We start from the raw sequence: 12,344 nt of genomic DNA, 5'->3' as shown, positions 1-12,344 counted from the left end.
GTACTTACCTGCATGACACTTTGGTACTCAATATTTTGTCGACAATATTTTTATGGAGATGGATTTTCATACTTGCTGTTCTTACACAGCAAGAGCGACATGTGCTGTTTGTGTATAGTTTATTAGAGCTGTGGTATTTACGATTGTGCCATGGTGGTGCCAGTGAAGATGCTCCTTTAGGGGAATCTGGTTTCATTTTCGTACCATTCACCAAAGTAATGCATGTCCTTGCTCCCTGCATCCTTCTCAGCCTTGCTTTGTATGTCCCTATTTTAAAGCCATGAGCGCCAACCCATAGAACCTTAGGGCACATAATGGAGAATGATCAGATGCTTCTCACACCATGAACCAACATTTTTTGTCATGCAAGTCCCAGTTCATACTATAGACAGCCAGGAAGGGGGAAGAGCGACTGCAGATTTGCTTATAGTCTTCACCCGCCCCTTCACGCATAACAAAATAGTGAGTATGCACCCTCTTCTCTGTTATGCGTTTGGTCTGCAGAGGTGATTAGATGTCAGCCGGTTCCCACCCATGCACCCACGTCACACAGACGAATGAATTAACATGTACAGGCCTTAAATCCCATACATGTTAATGTAAAGAAATAAGGAGCTCGTATACAAAGGTGTTTTTGTTCTCAAGCGTGCGATTCGCATAAACAGAGAAAGGGTTTGCCACTGCAAATAGATTTTCACAATCTATGAAAGCCCTTTTATTCACCGAAAAATCTTTCTGTCTCTTAAAAGGGCTTTTTTTGTCCCATACTGAATTGCAAATAGGAGAGGGCATTAAAGAGATGCCCCTCCTTTTAGAGAGTCCCAATGCAGTGGTTCAGTATGTTGCAATCTCTATTATGGTATTATTCAACAGATACCAATGCCAATCACAAATGGGACGGCTTTCATTTGGGAATCATGTTGGACAGCCTCAGGGGGCACCGGACAGTGGCCATCACACACACAGAAGGGGATGGATAGAATGATTGCAATAAGTCTAACCACTGGCAATAGGCTGGGGTAGCTTTCCAACCTAACATTCGTTTGCTACCTCAGGTTAGACCCAGCCATTTGCAAATCAGTCTTAATCCTGCTGTAACAGGATCAGTCCAGCTCAAACTGCCAGGCCAAGACCTTCCTGAACCAGAACACAAGCAGAGACTGGGTTTGACTTGATTGGGCCTCTTCAGTGGCTATAGCTTGGTTCCACTGGCACAGAGAGCAAGGGACCTACGTGTGGGCATATCCTTGGCCAATTAAGGCATTACATCAGACACACAAAAGGCGATGGAAGGAATGCCTGAAGTAAGTCTGACAACTGGCAATAGCTCGGGGTCATAGAGTCCAACCCATTGTTCTTTTCCCCTCCATGCCACCTCAGATTAGACCACTACATGCTCCCCCAGTGGAGTCCCAGAGGGGAAACATTAATGGACTTGGTGTAGTTTAAAAAAAACAGTCTCGCACTTGGGTAAGCAAATGCAAGAATAGTGGCTTGTTGTTCTGTGCAGGCCCATTCCCTATATAAGTGGATTCAAATTGCATCTTGCCTAATTAGTATTTATTAGGTGCTCTTTTTTGACCCTCTCTGTGTGGACATTTGCGACACAACTTATTATTACATAGATCGTGTCACAAAAAGTTGGTGCATGTTTTCACCCACTAGTTCTGACCCACTCCACTTAATCAGGCACTATTAGTAGCTTAGCAACGGGGGGATTGGTGGGGGTGGTCTGCCCCAGGCAGGTTGAGTTTTTACTTGCGGCTCGCCAGCACTCCAGTCCCCCCACTCTCACATACAGCCACCGGGCGGCAAACTTAGGTACCAACACCGGCAGCAGAGCGGCTAGCTTCGCCACTGGGCACTATATGTATTTCTGCACCTAAGCTACAGGTGGAAATTCTCAACCACTCACATACCTCATGCACAGCAGAGTAAGGAGTCTTCAATGCACACATGGGAAATTGTTGTCTCTTGCCTGAATGGTGCTTTTTCCTGTGGCCGCCATATGCCTGTTGAGAAATGCATAGGGAGAAGGGTAGTGTGCACGGCATACATTTCAGGGTATCCCTCTCTATGGAGAAAATACACCAGCTGGTTCAGCCACCAACACAGGTTGAGGTTCTCGCAATTCTGACAAAACTCTACTGGTTGTCACTGCGGCAGTGCAAAATGTATATCACAAAGAGCCCATTAGTGAATAGATCCCAAATTCCTAAAATACATGTTTTTACATTATGTCCTTGGACACAGTCTGAGATCAGTACAGGGCTACTATTTACAACACGACCAGGTAAAAACACACTTACACGTAAGGTAGAGCCTTTGAAGTACAGGCTGCTCAAAATGGAACAAGCTCCCAACACAACTATGAATTCAAGACATTTCAAAGGAAAACTGGAGACTTGGTTGTTTCTTTCGTACCAAGCTCACCAGCAACAACACTGTTAATGAAACGACATGTTTGATCTTAGTTTAGCAAATATAACACTCTGATGCCTCTGGGTATACATGTGCTTTAGAAGTTAATAAATAAAAATAATCCAACAGTAGAAAGTTGGATTTTTACCCCACCCTCTTCAACATTAAGATGCCAGACTTCCATTGCGAACCTAAATGTGCGAAGAGGCCAAAGAAAACACTTAACTATACAAAAACACACAGCATAGCATTGAGTGTGGGAGAGGTTATAGGGTAAAAGATGGGATGACTATCCGAGGGCCCTTTGCGTAACAGGAACTAACGGGGATATTATCAAGACAGGCGATAAAATTAACGCCATTTTAGCGTCAGAAAACTGCCGCTAAAACGGCGATAATGGGCTTGATAATATGGTCTTTGAATTCCAATTGAAGTCCATGTTAGATGTCCTTCACATTTAACATGGGCTTCAATTGGAATTCCATAGAGCATATTATCAAGCCCATTATCGCCGTTTTAGCTGCAGTTTTCTGCCACTAAAATGGCGATAATGTTATCGCCTGTCTTGATAATATGCCCCTAAGAGCCTGATTATGACCCTGGTGGTCGTATTGCCACGCAACTGTTGGTGGCGGTCTGACCGCAGCATGTCCGTCGGTCTGACCGCCCAATTAGGAGTGGGGCGGTCGGACAGCCCCAACACCGCCGACACCAGTGAGATCATGGATCCCACAGCGAAGTAGTCTGCAAAGATGCAGGGTATGGCGGCAGTGCTGAGGCAGGCATCGCGTCGGGATTGCAAGTTGCCTTTCCAACAAACTTTTCATTTTTCATGTCGGGAACCCTAACTGTGCGTGGCTGGCAAGTGGGAACATATGATGACTACTATTGTAGAGATTGTGGCAGTGTAATATTTTGGCATTTTTTATTGTGATAGGTATGTGCTTAACTATGTTGTTTCTTATCTGTGCGCATCGCTGAAGCTTCCCAACAATGGCGTGCTCAAATCAAATGAACACTAGGACACCTATTACTTAGTGCGCACGTCAGCAATAGCATAACTCAGATACCATATGACTTACAAAATGGTGGCACTGCTGCCTCACCAATCCTGTCTTGCTTTGATGTTGGTACCATTGGGAGAGAGGATGCTTCTGTCCTGCTTTACTTTAAGCAAGGCACCTGGGAGTGTTTGAATATTTCAAGTCTCTGCACGTTCAGAATTGCTTTATATATCATCGTGGTTTGTCAGATTTGCTTTAAAATAGACCATTTGCCAAATCTTTTTTCAAAATCTCCTCAGGTGTGGGGGCCATCCAGACACCCCTTATGACAGTCATGCTCACTCGTGATGCAACTGTCATCCAAAACTTTTACGCCTCACCACTTTCAAAACTCACCAGCCGCCACTGCCATGGGGTCAGGAATTTGGAGGAAGACTGATGCTAGGATGGGTCTGCCAGTCCCCTTATTCTTTTTTCCTCTTTTTCCCTGGTGGTCTTGGGGAGCCCTCCCCCTTCTGGTCACCCAACGGGCAGACGGACTGCCAGGGCCTCCTGAGTAGAGGGCACCCGGCATAATGTCCTACCACATTCCCACTTTATAATTATGTCTCTGGTGTCTAGTGGGCTTTCTGTAGGGAGCAGATTGGTGATAAATCCCTCAATCTGCTCTGGGGGTCGGGTGGAGACGAAAGACAGATATTGTTCAGGATCATGTGGGGCAAGATGTCCTTTGGCATTGAAACCCCTGCCCGCATGAGAAATTATCTAGTGGTGTGGTGGTCTAGTGGACGTATCCCTGCTTGGGCATATTGTGGTGATCCCTGGCCAGGGATCCACTTGTGAGAGGTACCACTGGAAAGAGGAGAGTCTTCCCTTTCTCACAATGCCGCTTCCATTGTAGTTGGTGTGTCAGCGGCTGACCCGTGCCCCTAAGCTAAGAACACAGTCAAAGCAGAAGGCCTCTACTTGCACTTTCAGTTGTGATGATGTCAACATGCCATGCGCACTGATCTTCATTCACAAAATCAGAACCGTGTGTGTGTGTGTGTGTGTGTGTGTGTGTGTGAGCCTCTTATATCCAACAACAAACTTCAACAATCCCCAGTAAAAGTATCCTGAGTAGATAATCACAGAGCTGACACTCTATTCAAAATCCAGCGTATGTTTATTCACACATAGGCAACAAAAAATACAGTAGAGAATTTGGAGTTCACATACTTTTAGTTAAACTCAAATTGTGGCACCAGTGTCGGTACTGTTCCTGAGGCACTGGCAGCTGTAAGAGCATCCCTGAGGAGTGCAGAAGAAAGACAAAGATGTAGACGTGTTTGTATAGTTTTCCCACATAGACAATCATCCCACTTCTGGGTACATTCAAATCCGAAAAAAAACACCTGTTCTCTTCACTGTTTAGCAGTCCTTATTCAATTCACTTTGTATATGTAAGAGTGTTTTCATTATGTAGCATTAATTAATTTCATGCTCAGCTTCTTATTGCTATTTGTTTATTTCTGCCCTTCTAACCGTAGCCGGATGGCTGTTTTTAAGTGCTTCATAAACATTGTGGAGGGACCAAGAAAACATATTAATTAATTGAACAGCTTAAACATAAAAAATAAACACAACAAATGCAACTAATTAGGCAGTTATCTGCATGTTTACTTTTTCAAACAGAATATGAATCATTTGTATTGTGTAATCTGTTTATGATCCGGGTTAGTGGGTTGCAGATAAACCCATCCTGCACCGTGGAGTGCGCGAGGGTGCATGTTCGCCCAGCTCCTACATCGGTGGCTTACTCTTCTCATGCATCTAACGCATGCTTTCTTTTTCTGTTAACATGTATAGCTTTGGCTTCTCTGGTTCCATCCAGCTGTAATTTACTTATGGCTACAATTTCATTCTGTTTTCAATCTTACCAACTGGCGAAGAATTCCTAGGGACTTATTTACAAGGCCCTTGTGCCACTTTTGCGTCATTTTTAAGATGGGGAAAGTGACGCAAAAGTGGCGCAAGGGGCTTGTAAATCTGCCCCCTGGTCTTTCTCTGAGGTCAGAGTCATGACTAATGTTTGGAAGTGACAGAGCTAGAATTAACAGTACCAGAGTCACCATGATGACAAGGGCATGGGAGAGTCTTGAATTTACAAGTGTGGAGACAGTGATAGATCTGTTCCAATGCTGTATCCGTTCTAAAATGTCTGGGGATGATTGAGATGGTTAGGAGTGGCCTTCATCATCACTTTGGTCTGGACTTTGACTAATGAGGCCTTAACGTCTTCGGCACACCAGCACTAGTTGCATGTCTGTAACTCAATGCACAAAAAGTTCTTAGCCTTGCGGTATTTATGGCCGAGAGAGTTCGCGTCTCATCCACGCTGGGATTTCTGGTCGGGCGACCAGTCACTGCCAGCTCTTCCCCAGCCTTTCAAAGACAATTATCTGGAGGATCACATTGGTCTACAGAGGACATGGGTGGTCATAACTTTTGATGATTTCATAGTAAATATTGCATCTCTCTGGAAGCACTTGCCCCTATTAATCTGTGTAGAAGGTCGGAGATTTCACGTGTAGATTAACCAGTGTATTTGTTAAAACAGGAAATTAAGCTTACTTAGTTTGCTCTTCTCTATAAGTAGATACCATGTGTTGGGTCTTAGGACTGGTTCACGATTTCGGGTTCTATGGTCCGTTATGGGACTGGTTCAAGATATCGGGTTCTATAGTCCATTACAGGACTGGTTCACGATTTCGGGTTCTATGGTCCAGTGCAGGACTGGTTCAAGATATTGGGTTCTATGGTCCATTGCATTAGAATGTTGGTTGATGGCTCGTGTAAACTGGGTTCTGTAATGGTAAGTTGCTGCTGGACATGAACATAGTGGTAATGCAAGACTTTCACTGAAAAGCTCACCTTCCTTGCACCCGTTGGGTGACTGTCCCTTTTCATCATACACGTATTCAGAAATCGACATGTGCGATAATATCAATTTAAAATGTTCTCTCCAAAAAATACTTTCAATGCGAATGAAAATAGACATTTGGTGCTGTTGAGACTCCTTCCTTTTGCTGTTGAACCTCTAACAATGCAATGTTTTATACTGTGATTTCAGATATCTGATAAATATGGTATTCCAGTGGAAAAAAGTGCAAAGCTTTACAAGAAAAGTAAAAAAGGGTAAGAAGAGCATATTCTCAAGTTATCAGAAAATATTTCATAATAATGTCTGTATGTAGGTGTGTGGCTTGGTATTTGTAGAGCTCAAACTTAGGTCGAGAACAAGAAAGTGCTAAACTATGGGCATGGCCTCCAAGAAGATACAGTCATTAAATAACGCATTTAAGTGAAATTCAAATAATGTTTCCAAAAAAGGAATGGACATATCACTGAATGCTGGAATTTGATTCGAAGAAGCTTTTGCGCATGCAAGTAAGACTTTGACAGGAGAAAATGCCACCTTGCAGGTGAAGAGGTGATGCAGAAAGCCAGACACAACTGAGTGCACATTACAGCAGTTCAAACTACTGGTGCACAGCCCATGCAGTGCTCTACTGATGAGTAGAAGTGCATGTTCCCAAGGGCGAGATTAGGGGGTAGCCGGACAATTGTATTTCAGAGGAGGCAAACATCCGCGTGGTTATACACGTTTCGGTATTCATAAACATTTATAAAGATTTCTCTCATTTATTTGTATTTCTAAAGTTACACCTAAATGATCACGGCTAAATTGTGCATGAAATATGGGAACATTCATAATTTTTCCTCATTCTCACCGGAGATCTGTACTATAAGAAGAAAATACTTTTTGTGATAACATATTCAATCACAAGGAAAACTGAAAGGAAAAAATATTTTTAATATTTCACAGACTTTCTTATTCCAGCATTACAGAATGTCTGCAATGCTGAAACTTCTCAGTTAGATTTAGGGACAACAGGCAAATGCCAGAAGCATGCGTGATACATACACTTACACCGGTACGTTTTGTAAGTTGTGTATTTTACATTGTTTTTAATTTAATATCATTGCATCAGGTATGGACTCCCTAGTCAGTTACCTTCACTGAGTATTGCTGCAACATATCAATTTTATAATGCTTTCTTTTTTATGATCTCACAGTGAGTCTTCGTGCATTTCAATATAGCCTTATAGTCCACTCACGACAGCTATACCGGTTGTTAAAGACCCTGAACCCGAATTATTGACCTGAGACACAGACAAGGGCCTGTAACAAGAGAGAGGGCCTTTAACAACCGGTATGGCATGAGGCAGACGGGCTGTACGGCTATTAGAACAATCCACCCCCTAAGGATAGAATATTCTAAATTAAAAAGGGAGAAACAGAAAGACAAACTTTTGAATGTTAGATCTCTGGGCTTATGCCAGCCATTATAAGCCTGAAGCTACCCCATAGTCTTCAATGGAGCTCTCAACATTCCAATGTTCTAATTACATTTTAAAACTTTTTCCTAGGTCTGCTGTTACAATAGATTAAGCATTACTGCAAGGTTACGGGTGGCTTATTTACTGGTTTATTTTTCTGGTTTAATGGGCAAAAAAACAGTAGTCTTTGGCTTAGGGTGGTGTGTTTGAGTGTGCAAACAAGCATGGTAGCTGGACACTCTTCTCTCTTGTTTTGCTTGAGACCATAGATAGAACCCTAGCCTTGTTCTCTCTTTAAAAGCGAGGACAAGCTTTATGTAGACATTGTACGAAGTACCAACTGATTACAGTCTTCTTCTCCAGCTAAGTCTAGCAGGCGGCAATGGTGCCATTGAAGCATGTTGGCCTACCTGTATGAAGTCATGCCACTTGATCGAAACGGCCACATGGATTTTTATCAACAATAAAAAGTCTGCTATCAACACTCGTGCTTTGTTATCTGTCATTTTGGGATCATTGCTGTAGCCATGTAAACCTAGGTGTAAGGCGTTGCCTAACAGAGAATAGTCAATAACTTCAGTGCCTAAACATAGTTAGTATTTTCTCATGGGTACTGCTTCCAGTTCTGCAAGAAAGCCATTGTTTACCTGCTGCAGAAAAAAGCTGGGCATGATCCACAGGAGATGAAAAATGTAAGACCTATCACCCGTCTCCCAGCCCATATTAAGATCATGGATATACTGTAACGAGATGGCTGTCCAAGAGGCAGAAAATCTTGAAACTCCTGGATCAGACTGTTTGAATTTAGAGGAGGCCATTGTACTGAGATCGCTTTAGTGAAATTAATAGCATAATAGTAATATATAAATAGTAATGCCAATAGTATAATAGTAATAGAGATTTGGAAAGTCTAGGAACCTCTCGTTACTATAAAAATTTCAAGCTGGAAATATAAGATTTATGGAAATTGTTCACTTCTTCCCTTGAGTTCTAACTTCCTTCACAATTTCAGAAAGGCTCTTTAATATGCTTTTCTTCATTTGACTGTTTAGTGAAGTATTCAATTAAATATTCAGTGTATGGTTATATGAGTGTTATTGATTAAGGTTAGGCGTAATGGGAATTTAGGACTAGATGAATTAACACATTTTCCTATTGACACAAAATGGGTAAAACCCTTTGATACATCCGACACTTAGATCCTTGACCAGGAAGGTGATCTTCAGCTTGAGCTTGTTTAGCTTACTGTATGGCCTGCTATGAATGAACAATTGTGGTATGTTCTATTGTTAAGTATTTTGTTTGAATATTTCATTTTGGTTGGCACCATACTAATTTCCATATTTTCACATCTTCACCAGTATCTTGGTAAACATGGATGACAATATTATCGAGCACTACTCCAATGAAGATACTTTCATACTCAGCGTTGAGAGCCTCTTGGACGGCCTTAAGATCACACTCACGGAAATCTAGCCTGAGGTGCATCCTTCGCAGCGTCCGAAGAGTCACCGCATTTCACACCTGAGGCCACAAGAGGAAGAATGCCCTGGAGTGCACAAGATGCTTGGCAGCATCAATCAAAAACCCATGTTGATCTGTGTGAAGCCAACTAGAGAGATGTGTCTACTCTGGGCAGCATACTTCCTTTTTGTTCAATACCTATTTGCCAACCAGGATATATTGACTTGACTGCATCAACATCATGTGTCTGAAACCAGACTTTGGGAATCCTTTGTGTTCAAGACTATATTTAATGCACATCATTCTTCGGTGTGTAAATACCTTGGGACAGGATTTCTATCCTAGACCTCACAATGTAAGGTGGAACTTTTTTTATCAGCCTATTCAGTAAACACTTAAGAATGTATTCATCTCTTGGCAATAACTACAGGAAATGCAATGGTACAACAGTATACAATGTGGATGTGGTTTTTCACATTCACCGCATGCCTATGAGGACATGCAAGACACTCAGTCAAAATGCCACTTGTAAATAACCAGAGTATAGTGCTAGCAATGTATAAAATGTGTATAATGTGCAATAATATATTTGACCTCTGCCGCTTTGCTCTTCGAGGATTGGATGTACTTAAGGACTTTTTGAAATTCTGGCACTCACTTGAGAAAGTTTTTTGTTTTAGTCGGCTGTGTTGTAATTACAAGGAGACTGGTCGAGAACCCAACTAATACATAAATATCAGTTATTATCTCTACCACAATAATTTATTTAAGCAATGTTGTTTTCAGGATGAACTTGATGCAGAAAAGAGGGAATGTTTGGGGGTTCATTGTCGAGTCCTATTGAAAAGGGCAGCAAACCTTGAAAAACTGAGATGCGACTGCAGTTTACCACTCTTTCCTTCCAATTTACCACTCATTCCTTCCACAGTGTGTTCATGCTCTACTTCTTTGAAATTTGTGAAAACATGTATATGAAATCGTAAATGAACTGCACAAAAAAACTGTAAATAAATGCATTAATTTACAACCGCAATACCCACAAAGTAGGCTAGTTAAGGAGCCACACAATCTTTATTAAAGCACCCCTGCCCACCTACACTCATAACATTACATATCTTATCAAATATGACACACTTCATATATAACTTAATCACTGCTACTCCCAGACAATGTCTCACTGTGTACAGTGGGATATTAAACAACTGGTGAATCTCCCTCCCTATGGTGATACATATGGTGTGGGAAGTGAGGGGGTAAGCTGAATGATGGTGTATGCTCAACTGAATGGTGAATTAACCGCTCTTCTCTGTGGGTTTTTGAGGTGATCAGTAGGGGTGTACAGAATTTGTGTAATTTGCTTTTGCGTTATTACACAAAATGTTGGGGAGATTGCTCGAAACTAAGCGTACTTACACAAAATTCAAATCCAACATTTGTTGCTATATTTTAAGGCAAAATGCATCCTTGTTTCAATTTTTGACAGGAGGCATTTCAGAATGAAAAATACTGCAAAAAACACAATTGCAGCAAACCAAATCCGCTTGCTTTTTGGTTGCTTGCTTTACTTCATTATTATAATTTTGTTACGAACTCCGCCATTATGCGATGTGGCATAATGGTGTAACTTTGGGAATTTAACGTTAAAAGGGTAACGTAAAATGTGTGCACTTAATACCAGTTTCATTTAAATTTCACCCAGGTCTAATGATTAGTGGCATAACCATTAGTGTAATTCAAGAAGACACCGGTAAAGGTAGGGGAATGTTGCATATGTAGTTCCTTTAACACATTTTTCAAAAACTTTACAAAATATATCATGTTACATTTTACAATTTTTTATGTAATTCCTCCACGATTTTAGGAGGATAAAAACCCACAATCAAACTAAGATGTTGATTTTCCAGGCGACACTTTGACAGTGAATGTGATAGCTAAGCTGACATGTGGGCCCGGCTGTGATAATTGAGTCTGGCTGCAGGTTATCCCGCCACACTCCACTGACATTTTTTTAGTCCTAAGGGAAGGTCCAGAAAATTAAACCTCTTCTCTGCTTTGGAGAGAGAAAGAAAAAAGTCCTATAAACAAGAAACTTTTTTCAGCAGTTTCCAAAATAGTGAAAGAGCCAATTAATAATTTATTGATAGTGATCAGGTGTGTTCCAGTGGTAACATTGATACCGACAGCTCAATTTGCTTTGAGGCACACCATGTACCAAAGTTAATACCTTGTTATATCCACCTCAGCATTACCAGCTATTTAAAATAAGCCTTTTAAACATCCTGCCTTTCTTACTGTAGTTTAAATAATGTTTCATTGTTTTGTTATTCTTTTTAGGAAGTTTTTATTTTGCTGTCGCATTTTTGTATATTCCCCATAGACTTGTGTTGAGAAAACATTGATGTCTGCTGCAGTGATGTCTCAATCCGTACTCCTTGAATAAAGACAGAGAACAGAATGTGGCATCATGCAAGAAATTTGCTGATATTCTGTAGATTTTTTATTTGTCTATGTCGAATGTAATTTATGTATATAAAAAAATAAAATGTAACTTTGTACAGGAGCTCAAACAGTAAAATTCATCATAAGCACAATCGTAATGGAAAAAAACTACAACTCAGGAACACCAATGCATTAATTGAAACATTAGTGTAAACTATCCCCTTAAGGTACAGGTGGTCTGTTTATTTTGCCAGTGTTTTATGAAAGACAAATATTTTATCCAAAAACAGAAACCCTAGATAACATTGAGAGTAGTAAATTTCATTAAACTATGTATGCTGACCTTCAAAATATTGCAGTGTAAAAGTGTATTTATTTACTAGCAAAGGAATAGCCAAAAGGATTCCTCAGATAAGCCATTCGTTCTGGGTTTGTTGCACCTCTTCACTTTAATGCATGGCCTTTGGTTATTTTGAATGCCACGCTTTATACACAAACAGAACAGAAAACAATCTTTGGCAACATCAACCGGACTGGCAATTTCTGCCAGACTACTGGGCGTTGTGAATGCTTGTTGTGCGTAGGCACAATATTTTAATATTCTTTTGTTGGCGGAGCTGCCAGGCCCTCTTC

At 41.1% G+C, this 12,344-nt stretch overlaps 1 protein-coding gene across 2 annotated transcripts in view; it reads left to right on the top strand.

The window, feature by feature from the left end:
- GRHL2 (grainyhead like transcription factor 2) overlaps nucleotides 1–12,064 on the top strand; it is a 499,408-nt gene extending 487,344 nt beyond the window's left edge. For both annotated transcript variants that reach the window (XM_078686942.1, XM_078686941.1), the window contains exons 15-16: nucleotides 6,538–6,602; nucleotides 9,170–12,064. In XM_078686942.1, coding sequence (XP_078543068.1) covers nucleotides 6,538–6,602; nucleotides 9,170–9,284 — 180 coding nt within the window. In that variant the 3' untranslated portion in view covers nucleotides 9,285–12,064. The remainder of the gene's footprint in view (nucleotides 1–6,537; nucleotides 6,603–9,169) is intronic.
- The last annotated feature ends 280 nt before the right edge of the window (nucleotides 12,065–12,344 follow it).

This window comes from Lissotriton helveticus, chromosome 4_1, assembly GCF_964261635.1.
Source record: "Lissotriton helveticus chromosome 4_1, aLisHel1.1, whole genome shotgun sequence".
Classification (NCBI taxonomy): Eukaryota; Metazoa; Chordata; class Amphibia; order Caudata; family Salamandridae; genus Lissotriton; species Lissotriton helveticus.
The sequence above is the reverse complement of the archived record's forward strand: the minus strand, read 5'-3'. Positions and strand labels throughout refer to the sequence as shown.